The following is a 24,002-nucleotide window of genomic DNA, read 5'->3' as shown; positions in this document are numbered from 1 at the left end:
GCCCGTGTATCAGCGCGTGTGTCATCGCGGCCAGAGACATGCGTGTAAAACCGCGTGTATAGTACAACTCAGACGCGCGTATACATGGGTGTGTAGCTGTATTTTTTACACAGACGCATTGATACACGCGACTATACACGCTTTTTCTTATCTTAGACGCACTTATACACGGGTGTATAGCCGCATCCTGTTCAGTTCAATATCCCAGACGCGTTTATACCTGCGTCTATACACGCGTTTCTTTAATTTAGATGCGCTTATACACGCGTGATTGCCAGTTTATACGCATTAATACACGTTTAATTTCCAGGGTATCCGCGCAGATACACGCGAGTTTTAGCAGTTCTGACGCGTTTATACACGCGAACAGAGAGCCAAAAAAAAATCCAGAGAGTGCTATTTGGTGCCTGAATACTGTTCCAGCATTCCAGCACCCAATAGCACTCTCTGGTTTAGGGTTTTTGGTGCATTAGACCATCCCATTAGACCATCCACGAAGAACATATGCACGAGGGAGATTAAGACAAGAACGACATGAATGCATACATTGTCATTACACGATTCAAAACAGACATGAATGTAATACTATCGATCAATCAATTCAATATTACTATCAAAATTTCATACATGTATACAAGGGAGTCCATATCTCGAAGTAGCCCATGGCTTGAGTTTACAAAAAAATATATACAATCACATTCTCAATATGGAATGTGATACTACAAGTCTGAGTACTACTCAGACCCAGATGATGACTCGGTGCTCCCCCCATGCTCAGATGAGCTCACATCGGTCGGAATGTCCGAGGAGTAGTGCTCACGTCCACCCTCTGCAGCGGCGGCCGGTGGATCATCAGCAGCTTGTGCCTGTTCAAGTAATATATAGTATATAAGTATATATATATGCAATTCAATAAACCAAAACCATTCGTTACGAATTTTCAAGTACCTGTCGACCGTATGGTCTCATGGCCAACTCAAACTGCGTGTCCGTAATACGTCCCTCGGCTCTGAAGATGGCCCACGTGTCACGTCTGCTATGCCGGCGAGCATACGCAGTATCGTGGGTTGTGGGCTTCCTCCCCGTAACCCATCGCTGTATCATAATCAACACAATTTGTAAGATTAAAACAATCATAGAATCAATGAATTAAGTAAACAATCAAATAAAGTGGCAGGATACTTACGAACTCTGCCTCCCATGACTCGACGCCGCCAGATCCGAAATGCGAAGATCCAACGGTCTCCATCTGGATCCGTCGTGCCTCCACATGCTGCCTGCTCTTCACGCCACCCTCTGCTCGTTTCTTTGCCTCCTTCCACTCGCGTTTGTGCGCAGTGGCAGGTTTCTCGGCAGGATAGCCACCCGCAGCTACATTTAGCCGGTCATCGTACGCGAGTTTTTTAAGGTGAGATCTTTTATTACTTAAGATCTCCCTTATTCGCGTCCTTCCCCATACATCCGAGAATGTAGCATGTGGGGGATTGGGGTACCGACTATGTACAGCCTCTATCACCTCCCCAACTAATCGGCTATTTTGATCTTTAAATTTAATAAAACAATTTCTATATGAGTTTGATACTACCCCACGCATGTACTCCATTACCTCCCTCCCCCTCGCATCCATCACTATCCCGCCCCTATCCGTCACATCATAGCAAACCACTCTCTCCATCTCTCTCATCTCCTCCTCTTCCGAACTGTCTCCTCTAACTCTTCTCCCTCTATCTCCTCTCTCACCGCGTGCCCTACTACCTCCCCCACCTCCCCCACCTCCCCCACCAAAGCACCCGCCGCATCCTCCACTCCCACTCTTCCTACTGCTGCGGGTGGAGTCACGACTGGGGGATTGTCTACGTGACGGTGGCTGTGAGCCCTGACGTGACGGTGGCTCTGAGGGAGCACGTGATGGTGGCTGTGAGGGTGTACGTGAGTGTGTCTGGGACGAGGAATGTCTCCTCGGTGGACGTGGAAGAGGAGAAGCTGCATGCCGTCTCGTCGGACTCGGAGGAATAGACGGCACTGGAGTGCCCTGGATACTCGCGGTAGGGGTATAGACACCAGGCAGGGAAGGAGGGGGATGGGCATACATATACTCTGTAAGCTCAACCGGACCAGGTTGGCGCCCAAAGTGATTCATCATCTCCATCAACCAATTGTTGTACGCAAATGGATCGGATGAAGAACCTGGAATATCCATAAAGAACCTGCAACAAACATCTTCATGTACATCATGGGCTGTCTCTTGACTCACACAAATTAAATCATTCAAGTCAGTTGCTTGCAAATCATGAAATCTGAAACGCCGCAGTTTTCTGTCTGCAGAAACGCGTGTATACACCCGTCAAAAAATGCGTGTATACACCCGTCCAAAAACGCATGTATATGCGCGTGAACATACTCTGCAGACAGGTTACACGCGCTTCTACACGCGTTCGTACACGCGACCTGCGAAAAAATTTTCTCGAAAAGACCGACCCCCCGACAAAGACAGAATGTCCTTATAAAAGGACCAGCCATTGTCGCCCCTGTCAGGATGCAGTAACCCAATCGTGTGCAAAAAGACAAACCCAAAGAGCAAAGAGCAAAGTAAACAAATCTGACAAAAGAGACAAGGCACAGGACAAAGTGACTCACCTCTGAAAAAGTGAGTCTTCTCTGCTCCTTCTCTGCTCCCTCCTTCTCCCGTGTGTGTGCTCCTTTCTCTGCTCCCTCCTTGCTGTTGGAAGAGGCGAAAACAGGCGAAAACGCATGCACTGTTGATTTCTTAGTTCAAAATCTATATTTGGGGAAGGCGGGCTATTTTTAGTTTAAACATACTGCCGCGTTTATATTCGCGTTTATAAACGCAGGTATATTCGCGTGTATGTGATTTTAGCTGCGTTGATACACGCGTTTTGCAGAAATTAGCCGCGTGAATACACGCGATTTTTAGGAAGTACCCGCGTTAATACACGCAATTTTTAGGAGATAGCCGCGTCAATACACGCGATTTTGTGCTTTCATTAAAAACATATAATGATTTTGTGTTTTCTGATTTGTACACAGGATGTCATCAACCTCTTCAAGCAGTTCTGGGGAAGATGAGACAATGCGTCATCGTAATCGCGATGTGTGGTTGGGACAACGGATCAAATGTATGTGTAATCGATGTCAAGGATGCATTGTACGAGCACGTCGAATTACCTTGAATCACATCTCCATGTATGGAGAATGGAATCAAACAGGTTTAGAGGTGAGTAGATGTAAATTGATGGTATTCAAATGACTCATGGTATCCAAATTAAATTAATAGAGTTGTAACATATAATTTGATAAATTGAAGCAGGATGCAGTACCACACCCTAACATGGTACCCTACGCGCGACGAGAGCACGTAAAGCGTCGACGAGATGATGCTGGAGCTTCGGGATCTATTGTCAGAGATGAGTGGGAAAGGGATGACAATAGCCCTGCACCCCACGAAGTTGTGGAAGAGGAGGTGCTTGATGATATGGTGCGGAATCTTTTTAAGGATGATCCCAAAGGTATGGACGACGATGATATGGAACAAGAGCATCTTTATAAGGCTTCATCGACACCGGTGTTTGAAGGGTGCACATTCTCAGTTTTACGTGCTTCACTTGAACTACTTAATATACAAACAGTTTATGGATGGAGCAATGCAAGTCTCGACGCATTGTTGAAGTAAGCATTCTAACTTACAAATTTGAATTAGTGGTTTAAGGTTTAGGATTTAAGACTAATTATAATTGATGATATTGGATGCAAGCTATTATCAAACATGCTTCCAAAGGAAAATAGACTACCCACCTCAAGAGACATAGCGAGGCGCTATGTGACATCTCTTGGAGGACTGGATTATGATAAAATACATGCATGCGTCAATGATTGCATTCTCTTTCGTGGGACGCATAAGGAGGCTCTACATTGTCCCACTTGTGGTGAAGCAAGGTACAGAACAGATATGAAGAGTTTTGATGTACCTCGTAAAGTCTTGCGACACTTTCCTATAATTCCTCGCATCAAACACATGTTCAAGTGCAAATCCATAGCAGAGCTCATGTCATGGCATTCCTCACATCGATCGGATGATGGCATGTGGAGAATTCCCGCAGACACTCCTGCTTGGAAGCATATTGAAGATGAGTGGCCCAGCTTTAAAACAGAGCCCAGAAACTTGAGACTTGGCCTGGGTATGGATGGAGTGAATCCATTTGGTTTCAAAAGCACCGCATATAGCGTGTGGCCAGTTGTGTTGGTGAATTACAACCTTCCACCATCAATGGCGATCAAGAAGGGACATCTTATGTTATCCCTTCTAATTCCAGGGAAACATAAAGTCAAGCATATGGATGTTTATCTTGAACCACTGATTGATGAGTTGGAGGAACTATGGAGAGGTGTTGCGGTGGTGGACATTAGTAGGCCTCCCTCCTCTCGACACTTCGACTTAAAAGCAGTGTTGATGTGGACAATGCATGACTTTCCAGGATACAGCGATTGTTCTGGTAAGAATTCTAATTACCTCCCTACTCTATTACTATTGGCTATATATATTAATTAGACGGTTTGACTTTATTATTCTAACTTTTATTTATATTTTAACAGGTTTGAAAACATCGGGTAAACATGCATGTCCTGTTTGTGGCCCTTCGTTAGTACATGAGTATGCTGATGGTTTGTGTAAGACTATATTCGATAATCATCATCGATTTCTCCCCTCAGATCATCCTAAATATGTTGCTAGTAAGAGTAACATTCCTCCACAAACACTTCGTGCAAAAGATTGGAAGCGTATTTGGGAGTCTACAACTATTCTTCCTCCAGATGGCATGAACAGGTATAGTGATGTTTTTTCAATCTTGTTTTGTGTAGTCTCTAATTGGATTAAAGGTCACATAGAGCAATCCCTTGTGCAGGTACTCCATTTTTTTCCGGCTGCCATATTGGACCCATCTTAAGATCAACCATCTTCTTGATCCCATGCACATCTTCAAGAATGTGGGATTTGGTATTTGGGAACATATTACTGGTAAACGAGACAATGTTAGCGTACGTGAGGACTTGCGGGTCGCAGGACGTATGCGTCAAGCTTGGCCACGAGAGGTGGGTGGGCACGTTCGTCTTCCGCCTGCACCATGGATTATATCAAAGAAAGAGGAGAAGCAGGTAAAGCAAGCCATCACCACTTTGCGTACTCCCACTGGATGCATGAGATCATTGAAGGGAGCCTTTACAACCACTAAGAAAAGAGGCGTTGAGCAACTATATGGGTTGAAGTCCCACGATTGGCACAAGATGCTTCAAGTAAGTGTTTTCCAAGTCTTGTACGTACGTTGAAATTAAATTTTGTAATGCCATAAACCATAAATGTGCTCTTATGTGCACAGTTCATACTACCTACTAGCATCGACCATTGTGCGAATAAGAGTTTGAAAAAATGTATTTATAAGATGGGCGAGCTTGTGAGGTATGTAAAACCCATGCTCAGATCACCCTTCATTATACCTTGCAAAATGAACGTGCATGAGGTATAACGTACTATTTATTTATTTTTCAGATATGTTAGTTCCAAAGCAATTGATCCAGCCACGTTGGATGATGCGCGTGTTATGGCAGTGGAGGTGGTTTGTTTGGTAGAGGAGACTTTTCCGCGAACCATTCTCACAAGTCAACTACATCTCATTGTGCATTTAGTGGACGAAATTGCTTTATGTGGTACTGTGCATGCACGTTGGATGTTCTTCCTAGAGCGCTTCATGAAGACCTTAAAAGACTTTGTGAGGCAAAGTGCAAGGCCTGAAGGAAGCATGGCCAAGGGTTGGTTGATACAAGAGTCTCTTGTATATATTTCAGAATTTCTTGGTCAGGTGGACAGCTCTTTGCCACGACTATGGAGCAATGAAGAGGACTTGAGGATGACCTCTATTGTGCCTCAAGGAAAAGGACAGAGTAAAGTAATTGACAGAACATTGATTGATGATCTCAATTTCACTTGTATCCTTAATAGTGATGTGATGAGCAGATGGGTTACAAGATATGAGGATGCAAAGACAAAAAGGCAAGCAGAAAGAGCTCTCTTTCGGAGGCAACATGGCTCTCGGAAGGCGTACCCTAAGCATCTAGCAACACTTCCATGAGGAAATGGAGAGAGCAGAGAGCGACGAGGGGCTGCATATCACGGCGGAAGAATGGGAGTATGCACGAGGATGCATGTCAAAGGTACATAGAACTAATGTTTTGCATTAGTTGTAATTGATTTGCTTTTAATATTTATTCACATTGCTTACACAAATATTGCTTCTATTTTGGTCCAGTGCTCTATGTTCAATGCTATATGGTGTGAAGGCAAGCATTTTCGAACACAAAGAATTGATGAAAAGAGAAATACACAAGATTGCGGTGTCATTAGTAGCTTTGAGGGAGCTAATGGAAAAATGGATGATTATTGTGGCATAATCCAAGACATATTTAGGCTTGACTTTCGTCGCTTCTTTGTGTATGTTTTGGATGTCAAATGGCAAATGAACGTGGTGGAAAAAGGGCCTGATGCAACGATAAAACGCCATGCAAGTGGATATGTAACTATTGACTCTACAAAGTTCTGGCAAACAAAGAAAGATAGGCTCGTATTGCCACAACAATGTGAGCAGGTATGCATTTTTTTACTAATGTGTTTCATGTACATATATATCTAAGCTCGCGTACCCCTTGACTTTTGATATGCTAATTAATTACTGTACTATGTGTATTTGAGTAGGTTATCTATCTACCAATGGTGCATGACATCAAATGGTAGTATGTCATCCCTATTGCACCACGTTGCAAAGTGATATATAATACATTCACTGATATGGAGCATATGGAGGATGTAACAAGCCGCAATGAAGATGACGTCGAACATGCCATTGAAGATGTTGTGATCGATGATCAAGAAATAAGAGATGATCATGATAATGAGGATGAGCATGCCATTTCTCATGATCATGAGAATGACCCTACCATTGAGGATGATGGTGATGTTGATGAGGATGATCAGGACATCGATACCATTATCAATGGAGTACAGAATATCGATAGTGGAATAAATTTAATCGTAGCCTTACCAATTGATCAAATGGATATTGATGTTGATCGTTTGGCAAGGATGGATCTTATTGAAGATGAGATCGAACCCTAACCAATCCGTCACTGTATGTTCTAAATTGATGACATTTCTATCATCTCATATGCATGATTTATTTTTGAATATATTTCATTGTTGTAAATGCATGTAGTGGGATTGTGTAATGATGTATACTGTAATTTACTATGAGATGGTTTAAGGAAAATAGTTTTTAATTTTGTAAAGGAATTCAGTTTTTTTTCAGTTTTTCTCTGCCATGCGTGTATTAATCCGTGTATAGTAGCGTTTATTTATCCATGTATAATAGCGAGTATTACCCCGTGAATATTATCGTGTATTTATGCGTGTATTACTGCGTGTATATAAACGCGTTTATACACGTGTTGATAAATGCAAATATACACGCGAACTTAAATGCTAAAATACACGCGCCCGATTCTATTCAAATACAAGCGCGACCATACACGCGTTCGTAATTTATCGCGTGTATGAAACGCGTGTATGGCAGCATTGTCTTGTAGTGCACCAAGATCTATAAGAACTGGCATGTACTTACAATGGTGGAATCTAAGCTTTGCCATAGTATTTGTTGATGAAGTTCTTCATCATTTAGGCAGGCTTAATGTTTTTTGGAAAATTGTGAGGCCATCTCATCAAAGTAAAGATAATTGTATGTCAAACTCGGCTCCTTGAATGTATTTAATTTGAATTGGGTCCAAAAGTTTTGGGGATCAATGCGCTATTTTTGTGACGCCTTCTTGGTGTACATTTACTAATGTTTTGGATCTTTAAGAAATGAGATTCTCCACTTAGAACACAATTCCCTGATCTATTTAGTGAACTGCAAGTGGGGACCTCTTGGGTGGTATCCTCCTTGTGTAGATGGACAAGCTATCATGTGTATTTCATATTTGTTATGACATGCAAAAGAAGTAGATTTTTTAAAATAAGCAAAATAGTAATCCAACCACAAGTCTTAGATGTAATAGCCATGTTTTCTATGCAAATGATTTATGGTACTTTCCAACCACGTGAATATCATCTTTAATAAAGTTTACACTTCTCAAAAGGCGAGTAGACTATGGGTTACATTGCAAAGTGGACTTGCTTGTTGAAACATAGTTTTTAGTTTGTAGAAAATTAGAGGTTTGCAAGGATAATGAAAAGGAAGAGAGTAACTTAGATCATCCTTTCAAAACACTTGCACATGGGTATGGTGTTGAGAGTAACTTAGATCATCCTTTGAAAAAGCTTGCACATGGGAATGGTGTTACATACACTCATTTTCGTGCTATATTTTTGGCATCAAAAGTGGGTAAAGAACGTAAATTCTTTTTATAGAGTATTTACACTGATATAAGGTTACAAATATCTACATACATACAATTAAGATGATGTGCTTATACACGTTGGATTGCATGGGTATGCACAATCAATATCTTGAACAAGGTTACCTCCAAAGTACCATGAATGGAATGCCTGAGCAAGATTCTACGTCAATAGAAACAAAGTTTAAACATTAGCCCATATGAACCATCAAAAGTAATTAATAGAAACTTATGTTTTGTTTAACAACTCACATTACCTCAACAACTAAAGAGTAAAAATTTGTCTTCAAAAAATAGTATGCATGCAAAATTACACAAAAATATCAAGATAAGATCGATCACCTTCCAATATATGTCATGACCTATTCAACAATTGTTCTCTCTCTCTCTCTCTCTCTCTCTCTCTCTCTCTCTCACACACACACACACACACACACACACACACACACACTCACACTCACTCACTCACTCTCACTCAGGCCAGGGCCCAAAAACTTATCTATTCTCTTAAAATGTTGGCTAAACTACCAAAAAGCCAATGCCTATCTCCCACTATCTATTGTAAATAGTCCACAAATGTGAATTGATCCCTACAAAGTAACCCTTTCGGCATGGCAAAAAAGGATTGGTATAAACGAGTTGTCCTTATAATTAATTTTTATACTGTTTGGTCTTACATGGAAAAAAGGAGTGGTGTAGAGTCAGTGTAGACGAGTTGTCCACGGAACAAACCTTTACAGTTCTGCACTGTGGAGCGAAAATGATACGACGTAGAGAGAGCATACAACATTGATGCTGAATGGCTGAGGCATAATAATAATAATGGACCTCGACGACGCAAACCCAACCTTTTCATTTCATTCTTTTAAGTATGACATTACGTTGGTACTTATAGTGTAAATTATTAAACTTATATGAATGTATTATTATTTTTGCTTGGGGGTCTATTCTCTACATTAAGATAAGAAGGTGAAGGAAGAAGAAAGGAAGAAATGAGGCTATGTAAAGAGAGATTGGGAGAGACAAGGAAAAAGCGAAGGTCTTATAAATGTGGGGAGGGGAGGGGGGGCGTGGAGAGAGAGAGAGAGAGAGAGAGAGAGAGAGAGAGAGAGAGAGAGAGAACATGGGGGAAATGGAGGAAACAAATCTAATGTTTCTCCACAAAGTAAAGACACTTCAAAGTTTTACCATGTGCAAAACTTTGGAAAAAAGGTCACTCACTGAGAGCAACAATATGCATAGCATGCACCAAAGTTTGAGATAGAGGTGAGGCCTAAGTAGCAAGGTAGTTATATGTCCTTCTCGCCACCAATTTAAGATAAAAAATCTCGGCTTGGTGATTTCTATATATATTCAATCACATACTTATCTCATGTCTTGCCTTGATGTTCCCTTCTTTTACATCGTAACAAATTGAGCACTAAAACTTGGTGCAACTTAAAGTGTTAGGGCTAGTGTCAAAAATATTTATGATGCTATGTATATTTTTGCCAAGTTGACAACATATTCAAATATGGCACTTTTGCATGCTTACAAAAGTAAACATTCAGCCAGTGTGCTACATGTCAATTCTTGCTTACATTTTTTGATAAAGCGATTACACAACCCCTCCCAACCCATTCCACAAAATTAAAAATACACATCACATGCATGCACACAACACACACACACACACATTACAAAAAATGAGTTTTAGAAGCTTAAGCTGCAATGCCATCATACATACTTTGTGTACATAAAAACACTCACAAATGAACATGCTCAAAGTAAAATTTCCTTTTTGATTGTAGCCTAAAGCATAATTTTAAGTCTCCATGAAGTTTTTGTTATGAAAATTTATCTTTTCCAATCATCTTAAATGAAAATGTACTCACTAGTATGCTTTATGCAGGTTTTGTAAGCTACATATATTGGGAAAAAAAATGGCATTACCAAATGGGAGTTAAGCAATGGTGCTAATGCAAAAATTGTAAATTAGTTGACTAGTTTTATTATAAGCAAACAAGGTCATTTTGATTGCTTTATAAGGTTCCAAAACAACTTCCATGTGTTCTTACTCAAATAGTTTGCAAGTAGATCAATTGATCTCTCGAGCACTACAAGGCTACAAGGCTACAAGGCTACTTTAATATTTTGGAATCTATTTAAGGCCTTAGCGTGTAAGTAAATCAATTGATCTCTTGATCTACAAGGGTACTTTAATATTTTGTAATCTATTTAAGGCCTTCTTTTGTAATTAATAAAAAATGCAATTGTTGGTTTTTAAGATCACTAAGACTATGTTTGTATTTTTGTTTAAATTTCTTACATGCCACTATGCATGGTTTGTTGCACCATTAATGTGTAAACATGGTCTCATAAGCTCTTGTGATATTATGTAGAACAAAGCATGCCTTCCTTCTTTCATTGAACTTTCCTTGTTGCCAGTAGATCATCTATTTTGCCTTAGTAGTTTTATTGCTCTACGATTGAGATAAGGATGCAAAGTGTAGATATTACCCCATTGAAGGAGTGTACTTTATTGCTATGGTTGAGATAAGGATGCAAAGTGTAACTATCACCCCATTGAATGAGTGTACTTCATGCATCTTACCAAGTCATATGATTTATGAATATTTTTTTTAAAAATATGGATTATGATGACTGAGAAATGCACTTTCTTTACACCCAATAGAGTGTATATGTTTTTCCCTATCAAATAGCAGTAAGATGAGGTATGAAAAAAGTACGAGGAAGAGAACTAGTGAAATAATGAGAAATATGAAGGGATAAGCACACACACATATTTATATTACATAACACACACACACAAACACACACGCGCACGCACACAAAAACAATGCATGCCCACACACATATATTCTATATATGCTTTTATTGGGGCTAGAAGTGTACATTTTATTGGGGCTAGTAGTGTACATTTTATATATTGATATAAAGTGCAAGGACAAACTTCGTTTGAGTATTGTGGTCTCAAGCTAGAGGAAGCGATCTTTATTGCCAAGTAAATTCTCCATTATAGTGGGACTTTACTTATTTTTTAGAACCATTTTCATACTTAGACCTATAATGATAGGAAGGAGCATCTTGTCTTTATGGGGGAGAGGGACACACACACACACACACACACACACACACACACACACACACACACACACACACACACACACACATGGGTTCCAAAAATGAAAAATGTATTAGTGGATGTTTATGCAAATCATTTCAAAGATTGCTTGATATAATTAATGTTCAGAAACTTTCACATGGGGTTGGACACTATCGGCTTCAAAATGGGGGTCGTGAATAATGTTATAGAAGACGCACGATGGAAAGATTCTTTAAGTCGTGGGCCATTTTATTGTTAATATCATAATGTTGGTTATTCTTATGAATTAAAATTTTATTGCAAGTTAAGGCCCAAATTAAAGTCTTCTTATTACAAGCTTTTTGTGCCCCCACATGAATGAAAATGAGGTGGCATTTGTATCCCAAATAAAGTGTTGTCTTTTTTGTTTATTTATTTCTTTTTTTTGGGGGGGGGAGGTTTGAAAGTAGCAAGAAGCCATGTAAGAAAGAATACGAATTTTATTCAACTTAATATCTTATCTTAATATGTAGAATCAATAAAATAACATATCTCAATTGTATAAAAAACGAAGGAAAATAATGAGTAGGTAAAGGGGACCATACCATGCCATTAACTTGTGTTACGCCATTCCATATATTATCATCCTCGGCTTCTGTATGATAGTAACATGACACCACATGCATGCCCCAACTTTGGGATCCTACTAATGGATGAAGGGCTCCCAATAGCTTCCCACTCAATTGATCTACAACACTTGGAAAACCTTAAAGATCACTTGAGGATATTGATTAACAAGAGGAGTATTTAAAAGTCGACTCTTAAGTTCTAGAAATCAGGAATCAATATACTAAATCTAAATTTGAGAACATGCCAATATTTTATTATGGTGTTCACCTAAGACTATGGCATGTTTTTCATGTTGTGGATATTCCCATGCAACATTTTATTTTCTAATAATTTTTTATAATAGTAAAAATATTGATACTAAAAAGTACAATAGAAAACATTTTAAAAAAAATATTTAAGCTACCTTTTATAATGGATAACTGTGAAGTAGAACATGTTGATAAATCTTGTCTACAAGCATCCCAAGATCCATCTGAGTATGATGAAGGTGGAGCTAAGATATATTTTACCTATAAAAAATAATGCAATAACAAGATTCATGTTGTTTCTATGCAAGCTCAAGTATTACTCATAAATCATTAACCATTTATGATCTTTGCCTGGAAGCTATCATAAGCTGATTGCAAGAGTGGAACATTAATATACACAAATCGTTACCTGAAAGCTATCATAAGCTGATTGCACAATAAAGAGCGGAACATTAATGTACCCTAGGTTGTATTCTGGAAAGAAGCACTACTCAAAAGCACACAAGTTTAAATGTTAGTCACATAATGTTCTTAAAAGGAAAAAATCAAATCTTGTATGAGACATTCATATATTCATGAGAGAATGTGATTTATCCTAGTAGTACCTGGCCAAGTGACATTTGTGAAGTACATCCTCCAGGTAAAAGGGTGATTTGCTATAATGCAAAGAAAAAACTAAAGTTCATGAATAACACGTAAAGGATTCACCTTGTTTGTCCATATATCTTTACTAGCTCTCACGACATATGCTAGAAATAACTTGATAAATTTTTTACTCACATGCAATGTCACAATGTATTGAAAAAATTCCCTGAATGAATAAACTCCCGCGATATTTGGTCTGCATGTATTTTACGGGTGGAGAAATTCGGTTCAAAATTATGAAGTCAATCCTAATCAATGTAACTTAGTGATCTTAACATATAAATGCCTACAACTTTAATTTACCCTTGATAAATGTGTGGGTTAATCTCAATCCTAATCAATGTTTAGTGATCTTCATCTCAATGGTAATCAATGTTCAGTCATCTTAATCTAAAAATGCCTACAGCTTTAATTTAATATTGATAAATGTGTGCCTTTTTCAAGGTGTAAACATGGGATTGGACACCTCGTGTAAGGTGCAAAGGTGGAGGGTTCACAATATAGATCTATGAAAAACTAGTAAGTTAATCTTAGGTCCTTGTTTAGGGCTTCGTATTTAATATAAAGGCATCCAATCTTTGAAACCTTGATTAATAAATGCCTCATGCATGTTGTAAAGATGGTTGGAAATGCTTGTATGAGGTTGCAAAGGGGTGAAGGTTGCACAATACATGTCCATGAAAAACCCTCCATCACAAAGGCATTTGACATCGGTTTGTGTTGATAATATATCTCGAAACCTGTTGCAATGAAAAAATGCTGCTAAGCTTCCCGCGGAGTCTCCAGATAGGATGGCCTGTATGGACCATCATAGCATGAGCAAGTCAACCCATGTGTAACTGTGTAAGGCATTTTGGCCTTTTAAACACCAACATTTGATGATCCACGGAAAGGTTTTGAGGAGGGTTCTTACCTTTTCTGCACTTGCCAAGCCTTTTCCAAGGAGATCATTAATGACGGCCTCCCAAACTTGTTGTCCTCGGAAGTAAAGGGTGGTGACCTATGTACAATGAGAGGAAGGTGAGGGCTTAGTAAGATTCTCAAAATGAGGCCACTACCCACACAGAGAAATCATTAGGTGGGTTCCCACGCTCAAGGAAGGGGAACACATTGGATGTTGTTGTTGCAAAAAAGGTTTTGCTATGCGTTGCTAGGTTTTCCTTGGCACATCTAATGACCCTTTTTTAAAGATATAAATTTAATATATCTGATGAAGTAAAAAACAGCAGTCAAGGTGTAAAACAGACCTGGCCGTCCGACCCAGTAACCTGCACGCCCGACTCCGCATTTCCAGCGAAGGATCCTCCATCGCAGTACCTCACGTACACTCTATTCCAATTGTAGAAATCTGCAAACAAGAAAAAGTGGTTGCTTCTACTTTTTATCCTCTCAATCTTTAGGGCAACAATACCGCAATTACATCACTAATCAAGGCCAATCATCACACAATAATCGTGGAGTTTAAGTTGGAGATTAAACCAGGATTAGCGGAGGGTGAATTGCTTAAGAATCCTCCGAACCCAAAGGCAGTCATGTACTTGGAGGATCCCAAGCTTGTGGTGCTTCGCTGTAGGCAATCGTCTGTGCTGCCGCACCACCCTCCTCCCTGATTAACAATAATAACCAATCCGATTGAGCACTAATCAAACTGGTCAGCTATAATTAGCATCATCGATGTTGTCGACGTACTAATTTAATCACACTGATTAGCTGCTAGCTTATCATGAGCCTCACCTCTAGATGCACAATCCAGCTATTTTGGCCGGAGCCGCTGCCTGGATCGAGGCTGTAAGCTGGCGAGCTACCGTCCAAGCAAACTGCACGACAGCCGATATCTTTGAATTTAGCTCACCGAGCGAATTGCAGAAGAACAGCCGATGACTGCACTCTAATCACTATATACTTTCTTTTTGTTGCGCGATTAAGGAAGTGTGATGCGAATTGAGAACCATCGCATGCAATTTCGACATGCGCTTGGATAAAAAAGGCCATGCCCACATAATTAGTTGATCGCTTGTCAACTACTCATGTGGACATAAATGATAAATTAATAACAATGATCTGATCTTTTAATTATGCATGCATCATCGTACACGTCCAATATAAAACACGATTGGTAATTAAGTGCTAACAAGCTTGCTATTGTGACGATGATTGGAGGAGAATAAATGATGATTAGAGAGGTCGCCCACCTGCTCCCTGTTGGGTTGCTGATTGGGAAAGGTAAATGAGGGGGGGAGGTTCCACAGTTTGGAGCAGGGAGCGATCGCGAGCGGCACATGCACCGCCGGCAAAGACCACGGAGGTTATGCACAACCTCACAAGCAACCTGCTGCTGTCACAGAAGAACGTAGTTACCAACACCTGCAACAAGACGGAGAAGGAGTACTCCATATCGAAAATCAACAAAAAAAGCAAATCAGCTAATTGAAAGATGGAGACCCTAAGACTAGCTGAGCCTTGCAACTTGCGCTATAATATATGTATATTTTCTCTCCAAATCACTCCTGTGTGCACAGGCTGGCTAGTCTATTCGAATTTGATAAAACCCAATATCGTTCGACAAGCATGTAATTTAGCGTCTGTCTCTCCATTAATGATTTGGTCATGACGATGCAAGACAACGATGAATTATCTGCTTGTGTTTTGTTGTTGTTGTTGTTGTGATGTCAAGGGAGAGGAAGGTGTGTTGGAATGGGGAGAGTCCCACCTAAGCCATGTATCGACACTACTCTAATGGTTATACAGTATTCATCTGCGCTAATGGTTATACCTCCTCCTCCTCCAATAATTATTCATCAAAACAGTCCAAAATCCCAATCCCCCCTCCCCCTCCACTGCTAGCTGTAAACAACTTTTGGGATCTAGATATGCTTTGTCCTTATTTCCAATCAGTCTCCAAGGATGCGTCTCCATCGTTACTTGCCATTTTGACCAGGCAACCAACCTTTGCTCTGAACAAACACACACACACGCCCCCTCTCTCTCTCTCTCTCTCTCTCTCTCTCTCTCTCTCTTGTGTCTTATTAAAGAGATCGAGGTCGTCCATGAATACCAAAGAAAAGTTCCAATCTCGATATCTAAACGGATTTGAGGTCTACATACCACCAACCCTTTACGGCAGATAGCCCCTTGTAACACTTCCTCACTCCAATTTCATGCACTATTATTCATCCAATGGGTGCCATCATGCTACAATTACCCCCTTTATGTACCCTATCTTAGGACCATCTTAAGCCGTTGCAACCTCTTGCTAATAGGGGCGCACAATGACTAGTGATAGATAAAAATTATGTTGAATCGGAAAACCTTAGATCAAAAAAAAACCTTAGGTAATAAACTTTGTAGTTATTAATAGAAGACAAAGTCATTTTCTCATCACTTTTCAAAATCACATTCAATATATTCTTTTTTTTTCAAGGTCCAAGAACCTTCATCTAACCATAAAAATTTGGTAGTTCTCTTATTCAAGATCAAAGAACCTTCTGACCATAATAATTTGGTAATTCTCTTTTTCGAGAATAAGTTTTCTATAGCTTACGAGAGATGAACCTACACAACTGACTCCCGAGGGTTTTCTAAGATATTCTTCACAAATGTAGGTATTGTAACAACCACTTGAGCTTTATTTATTTGAGCTCATATTTGGCATGATAATTATTTGCTGATGTGGTGGATATTATCATGATGAGTATCTAGCAACCTTTATGAATGAGTTGCTTTTTACCTGTGAAGATGACATGGAACTGTACACTCTCATGAAGTCCCTTGATATCTTTCAATAATTTGAGGATAAGACTTTTTGTTCATGGACATGCTTTGTCAGCTCCAAGTCATTAAAGGCTCATCATTCAAGCCTCATGCACATTTGTTTCTATATACTAGAACTTGGTTTTTTAAACAACGTGATTTTCTAGAAATATGTGTCTAAGAGGTGAAGATTATCATGCATGAAAACTTGTAAATCGGCCTTACAAGATAAGAATGTAAGTATCTCACATTCTAGGTTGATCTTCCAAATCCTATAAGTGAGAATGTAGAATACGTTATAGTCTACCTTTCTTCTTTTCATATTTTCTCACTCCAATGGTTAAATTTTGACCAAATCACTCCGTATAATTATGAACCTTTGCTAAGAATGTCGTTGCATCAGTAAATGATTTACTATAAAAATTAATAACCATGTTTACAATCCAATCAATCTAAGCATGTGATTGGACATTGTGATCATGATCAAGAACTTGATCTCTACATCCAAACATCAAGGTCATGAAACATCCACCTTTATTCATGTGATAAGGATATTAAATTGGCATCCTCAACATCCTCCACCCCCACCCTAAAAGCTCAATAGCAGTTGAACTTGGGGAGTTCAGATGGTGTTGCAAAGTGAGGGAAGGAGTTGCACTTATTGTGTTAAACCATCCCCTTTTAAGGGAGACATTTTCCCTTGAATAAAGGTGAAGTGATGCCCTATGTTTTACGAACAAGTTTGATCACAAAGGTTTTGTAAAGATGTGTATGCTAAGTTATCCACATGATGTAGAGTTATATCTCCAATAAGCAGTCTTTCCAGGTTATAAAACGTTCCTTTGTGTTATTGTATTAAGTTCCTGCACGATGGATGAGTTCTTTGCTAATGCTTGTGTAAACATATTATCACACAAAAGAGAGGTATGCGTTGAGTAACATTAAGAGAACCATAGTAGAAAGTAGCCCTCTAAGTTAAATATCTTGTAGTTAAGGCTTTATACTACTTAGCCTTTATAGATGATAAAGTAAGAATAGGTTGTGTGTTGCGTGACGAGTGAACATCAATGCAAGGATGCAACAAAAAAGACACTTAGGGCTCTTGTAAAGAGTTCCAAGTTGTAGATGAGTGTGGGAGTGGGCTTGACAACAATAATCCCACATGGGAACTTTTGGGAGTTTTAGAGTTTTTGTATAAAAAGTGGCTGATTTGAGAGCTTAGGGACACATTGGGCAAACTCATGTTTGAGCTCTCTTGAGACTAGCTCTCCCTCTTCTTCCATAGAGGTGCAAGCTCTTCTCTCTCCCCATCTACATTGTTGTAAGTTCTATGTTTGTTAATTCAATGCAATGAGTTGATAATTGTCTCTCTTCTCATGTCAATTCTCTAGTGTGCATGTTTCTTATTGATAGCTTCAAGGTTTGTGTGCATGCTAGGGAAATGAGTATTTGAGAATGAAGAATGCTTTGATCTTGTGCATGCAATAGCTAAGCTTTCTTCTTGTTTGGATGCATGGATGAGTAGAATGTGGAGTTGAGTGAGCAATAGCAAGATTGAGCTTGTGTGTATGTTAAGTCTATGTCAATAGTAGTAGTATTCCTAGCATTCTCTCCATCAAATGGATAAGCTTTTGTGCACCGGTACGGTTTGAATCCCTAGCTCCGAAAGGGATGCAAATCCCATTGGATTGAGCTAAGTGTGGATCATACTACTTGAGCTAAGTGTGAAATGAAAAATGTTTCTCTACGAAAGAAAAGTTCCCTCACATAACCAATTATTATATCTACATGGATTTGAGATCTACATAACACCAACCCTTTACAAATAGCCCCTTGTAACACTCCCTCACTAGACAATGTCATGTGTAGTGCATGCATTATACCTTCATCGCTACGACCTCTCCTCTATGGATTATTATGCATTTACTATGTAGATATAATAATCCATAGAACATCTTAATACCAAACTCTTGTTATTAACTCAATGAAAGAGACAAGTCATTTCTCATCACGCATGTTTCCTATTCTTTGAAAACTAGCTTGATCCTCAAAGAACCTTTTGACAAAAAAAAAAATTGTGGTTCTCTAAGTTTCGAACTTATAATTTTATAGATCAAAAGAGATGATCTTACACAATTTGACTCTTGAGTGTTTCCAAGGAAATTATTAAAAAATTTATGTATTCTCAACAACCACTTGTCTTTCTTCATTTGAACTCACAAGTGATATTTGACATGCTACTTGATTACTAATCCTATCATTAGTATCTCCTACATAATCAAAATCTAAAAGTCTATTTAAGCTCATTGAACTCCCACCATATGTGGGACCAAAGTCTCTTGTTCCATTTAACATGATATTTGACATGATACTTGATTACTACTCCTATTAAATGTTAGTATTTCTACATAATCAAAATCTAAACATCTATTTAAGATCATTGAACTCCCACCATTTGTGGGACCAAAGTCTCTTGTTCCATTTAAAGAGATCAAAATCTAAAGGTTGTGAAATGACCAATTTTTTATACAAAAGAAAAGTTCCCATCACATAGCCAATTTCAATATCTAGGTCTATGTAATACCAACCTTTACATATAGCTCCTTGTATCACTCCCTCACTCTAATTTCATGTGTAGGAACATGTATTATATACATGCATTGAGTGAAATCATGCTACAACCTCCTCTCTATGATGATTATTTACTTATATCTAGATACTTGACTAAGGCCACCTTAAGCCGAAACTCTTGTTATTAACTCAATGAAAGAGATAAATGCATTTCTTATCACACCCTTTTTCTTTTCTTTTGAAAATAGCTTGATCCTTAAAGTATAACTTGATTTTTTCTTTTGAAAATGCCATAAAAATTTGTTAGTTCTCCTTTTCAAACTTATAATTTTATAGATTAAAAGAAATGAATGCATACAAAATAAATTCTATGGAATTGCATATATTCTCAACAACTACTTGTATTTTTCATTTGAGCTAACAAATGATATTTTACATGATACTTGAGTACTCCTCTTACCATTAGGATTACTTGCATAATCAAAATGTGAAAATCTATTTACGTTTAATGAAATCCCACCATAAGTGAGACCAAAATCTTGTGTTCCATTAAAAGGGATTTAAATATAAATGCAGTTTCTACAAAAGAAATTATTGATTCTTTCTACGAAGAAAAGTTCCCCTCACAAAACCAATGTTAATATCTAAATGTCTATATAACACCATTAGAACTAGCTCCTTGCAACACTACCTCACTCCAATTTCATGTTAGTACATCCATTAGTGGATGCAATCATGCAAAAACCTTCTCTCAATGAGGACTACGCATTTACTTTCTAGATACCCACATAGGGCCAAACTCTTATTATTAACTCAATGAAAGAGACAAGTTATTTCTCATCACACATGTTTTTTGTTCTTTAAAAACTAGTTTGATCCTTAAAGAATCTTCCAACCATAAAAAGTTGGTAGTTCTCTTTTTCCAAACTTATTATTTTATAAATAAAAGATATGAGCGTACACAATTTGACTCATGAGTGTTTTCAAATAATTTTTACAAATGTATGTATCCTCAACAATCATTGTTCTTTCTTGATTTGAGCTCACAACAAGTGATATGTAACATGATACTTCTTATTGGTTGGATAATCATTTTTCAAGCATTTTTCATGATTATCAAGCAACCTTTATGGATGAGTTACATATATCTTGAAGATTACATAAAGTGGACACCCTTATGACCATTAATATCTTTCAATACTCTAAGGATTTTTTCTCGCTCTTTAAAGGAATAAAAAACATGGACACTCCTTGTTAGCTTTAAGCCATTGAAAGGCTCATGCATATTTGTTTTTTAAATCTTTGTAAATCAAAATAAATGAGTCCAAGGAAGGTAGTACCAATTTCCTTGAGATATTCTATGTTGTAAGTTAGTGCTTCTTGGATAATAACACTTTAGATGGTAGCACATTTTTTAAAATTTTGTGCTTTATAGACAAAGTGTAGGTAAATAATACTTTACAAGAGAAGTAAAAATATTCCATTGAATGATTCTAAGAACTATAAGACAAACAAGCTACTCTCTATACTATCATTAAAAAAAGGAAAATAACATACAACGATTCCTTCTTGGACAATCATACTTTAAATGGTAGCATATTTTTTATAATTTTGTGCTTTATAGACAAAGTGTAGGTAAATAATATGTTACAAGAGAGAAGCATAACTATTCCATTGAATGATTCTAAGAACTATAAGACAAATAAGGATTACTCTATACTATAATTTATAAAAGAAAAATAACTAAAAGTTAAAAGTGTGAATATGCAAACATGCTAAATTTTGTGCATAATTATCAAATTTTGGGGGGGGGGTCAAAGCATCACTCCAAATGTTTCTTGTAAGTGTGAAACTTAGGAGTTTTGGGTGACATTATGAGTGATGCATCAGGCATGTCATTAAAATGTCACTTTTTGTGATGTTAACATCACAAATCTTACTTGTCACAACAGACTATGTATCAAGTGACATTATCACAAAAGTGCCACTAAATGTCACTCTAAGTGTCACAAAAGTGACTTTTAGTGTGACACTAAAATTCACTATTGTGACACTTGGAGTGACATTCAGTCAGTCCAAGTGTCACTAAAGTTCAACTAGTGTCGCAAAAATGACAGTTGGAGTGAGATTAAACATCACTCCAATCGTCAAAAATGTGGCGTTTAGTGTCACTCCAAGTGTCACAAAAATGTGACATTTAGTGTCACTCACTTTTGTGACTTTTTAAACATCACTTACAGACACTTAAATGTCACTTTTAGTGTTATGTCTGTGACACTAAACATCACATCACGGTAAGTTTAAATGACATTATTTTTAACAATCATAAATGGCTCTATTCCCCCATGTGCACTTATTATTCTCTCTCTCTCTCTCTCTCTCTCATTCTTGTAACTAATTCATTTCGTAAATATCTTTGGTGCTCACACTTGGTGCATATCTTTAGTGCTCAAACTTGGTGGTCACAATTGGTACATATCTTTAGAAATCACACTTGGTGATTTGTATCATGATTTAAAAAGAGGATGTCCATTGAGGTTAGTCATGAATATATTGCCTAGTTGAATTAATTCTTATTTAAAAATGCAATGATCTTGTGTAAAACAAGACTTAATATTGAGATAATCATCAATATATATATGTTTGTATGTGTATTGTTGAGAAATGTGGTGCCAAAGAGCACAAGAAAGAGGTAGGAAGTGAGAATGAGTAGCCAAGAAAGTACAAAGCCTAGCATGAAGCCACATGAGCAAAGGGACTTATCCCACATTGATGTACAAGCCCAAGGGTGTACCTCCTCATAGAAAAGGGGACCATTTCAAGCAATGAAATCATATCACTTCTCAAGCCTCTTTATGAGTATAAGTCTTAATCTTGTAACCTAATTGTGCTTGAGTCTATTTGCACATACTCATCATCATGAGTAAACTTGGATTACATCCATCTTAGATTAATGATGTTTAATTAGTATAAGATTAGGCTTGATTAGGTAGATGTATTGCTAGTAGGAGAGCTTAATTAGGAGTTTTAACATGGTATCAGAGCCACCCCTCTTCCCATGAGCATCTCCAATCTTTCCATTATCATTATTTTGCATTAGTTTAATCACTTTGTGTTAGCTATAATCCCACCTTATTAAGCTTATCCACTCACTTCACTAGTGATGGAAGATTTCCAATCTTGCCATTTCCAAATCTCTACACCATTGCCTCTCTTTGCAAGACTAGGTAATCCTCTCTAGCTTTCACTAGCACTCTAACACTTCATTAATACTAATTACATCATTAGAGCTCTTAAACACCAACCTTAACCACAAGATTAAGGAAGTGGCTGAATTTGCAACTGAGAAATCTTGTCATTATCTTGAGAATTACCCAAGATCTTCTAGGAGCATCTCAGCCTCTCCAAGGCGAAGCCTTAGAGCTAAAAATTCTTCCAGATGTGCTATTTTTGCTCACAATTTGTGCTAGCCTCACAAACTGGTTTTTTGAACCATTCGCTACGCCTGATTCATAATAGGAGGAACCATTTTGAGGGAGCCTTCCCTACTACTTGGGCACTCCATATCTTGAAGAGCTCAACAAGTAATGCATGCATTGTTGTAAACTAAGCACAAAACCAGTCATCGCAAGAAGAAGCATAAATCCACTTGTTTTATGAGTTTTTGAGCTTTTTTTTTTGGCATAAGCCACTTGTCTACAATTAGGGAAAGAAAGCTATACTGGAAGCCCCTTCAATGGTTGATTCCACATGATCAATTTGATCCTTCAAGCTCGGCTTTGTTACTCACTAGTTTTTGAGTCTTGATCACTGTCATTAAGGGATTATTAGTAGAAATTGGGCTAATCAAAGTTCAAGATTGGAAAAGCAGGGTGTAAATCCACTGTGTGGGAACTCTCTCTTGCACCCAAAATCATCGTATTCATTTCCATTTCTCAAGCGGATTTCACTACATTCAGTTCATTTTTAGTACATAATCTTGCATCTTATCACCTGCATCATCTTGTAATCAGTCATTGCACTAAAAACTAGAGCTAATCTTGTAAGAGAGTACAGACACTATAGAGACTTGTCACAATCTCATGGTAATACCCTCTCATGCCTTAAACATTAGAAAGCTCATTGGGGAAGGGTCACATATCCTTGGGCAAATCAAGCACCTCACAAAGCAAAACAAGAATGCACTAAGCACAATCCTAAGCATGTCAAAATAACAAGGGCACGCGATGACCATAGCACACAACATGGCATCCACACTAAAAGCATCAAAGCACCAAGCATGAAGTGGCTGTTGGAATTAGAGTTGTAGGAAAGCACACAAAGCTTGGAGAAGAAGAAGCAAGAATGCACACAACACAAAGTGTATTAGATTCTGTCAATGTACAAAGATAAGTTAGCCCTAGAAGGATGGGCGTATATACAAGCCGGGGGAAAAAACCTCCTAAAGAGGAAAAAAGTACCCCGACGGTCCTAAGTGTGTTCACACACATCATTGCCTATATATATGGCAACAAATCCCCCCTGGGAGTGATGGTGTGAACGAGAGCTGGCACTCATGTATAGGGGAGTGCCATGCCGGAAGTAGATCAATCCACAAAGGGGAGCAAGCCCAAAGC

General features: G+C 38.3%; 2 protein-coding genes across 2 annotated transcripts; one reads left to right on the top strand and one right to left on the bottom strand.

The window, feature by feature from the left end:
- Window positions 1-4,986: 4,986 nt before the first annotated feature.
- Window positions 4,987-8,470, top strand: LOC147631613 (uncharacterized). Its single transcript, XM_086808953.1, has 4 exons — window positions 4,987-5,310; window positions 5,394-5,473; window positions 5,564-5,960; window positions 8,252-8,470. The coding sequence occupies exons 1-4, from the start codon at window positions 4,987-4,989 to the stop codon at window positions 8,468-8,470; spliced, it is 1,020 nt and encodes a 339-aa protein (XP_086665079.1).
- On the bottom strand, window positions 8,442-15,835 carry LOC147631612 (pectin acetylesterase 8-like). Its single transcript, XM_086808143.1, has 12 exons — window positions 15,258-15,835; window positions 14,800-14,882; window positions 14,545-14,671; window positions 14,313-14,413; window positions 13,979-14,065; window positions 13,737-13,861; window positions 13,201-13,261; window positions 13,026-13,076; window positions 12,830-12,907; window positions 12,576-12,681; window positions 12,148-12,290; window positions 8,442-8,620 (listed from the first exon to the last, which is right to left on the bottom strand). The coding sequence occupies exons 1-12, from the start codon at window positions 15,457-15,459 to the stop codon at window positions 8,516-8,518; spliced, it is 1,269 nt and encodes a 422-aa protein (XP_086664269.1). The 5' UTR covers window positions 15,460-15,835; the 3' UTR covers window positions 8,442-8,515.
- Between the last annotated feature and the right edge of the window lie 8,167 nt (window positions 15,836-24,002).

The sequence above is a fragment of the Cibotium barometz genome, chromosome 14, assembly GCF_041138505.1.
Source record: "Cibotium barometz isolate CiBa-2024 chromosome 14, ASM4113850v1, whole genome shotgun sequence".
Taxonomy (NCBI): Eukaryota; Viridiplantae; Streptophyta; class Polypodiopsida; order Cyatheales; family Cibotiaceae; genus Cibotium; species Cibotium barometz.
This window is presented reverse-complemented; position numbering and strand designations above follow the sequence as displayed.

Coding starts and splice junctions, on each gene's coding strand:
- LOC147631612 (XM_086808143.1), bottom strand. CDS start 15,459: ATGGAGTACTCCTTCTCCGTCTTGTTGCAGGTGTTGGTAACTACGTTC. Junction 14,414..14,544: donor TTCACCCTCCGCTAATCCTG/GTTTAATCTCCA, acceptor TCTTGTTTGCAG/ATTTCTACAATTGGAATAGA. Junction 13,262..13,736: donor GGAGGGTTTTTCATGGACAT/GTATTGTGCAAC, acceptor AAATACATGCAG/ACCAAATATCGCGGGAGTTT.
- LOC147631613 (XM_086808953.1), top strand. CDS start 4,987: ATGCACATCTTCAAGAATGTGGGATTTGGTATTTGGGAACATATTACT. Junction 5,311..5,393: donor ATTGGCACAAGATGCTTCAA/GTAAGTGTTTTC, acceptor TTATGTGCACAG/TTCATACTACCTACTAGCAT. Junction 5,474..5,563: donor AAGATGGGCGAGCTTGTGAG/GTATGTAAAACC, acceptor TTTATTTTTCAG/ATATGTTAGTTCCAAAGCAA.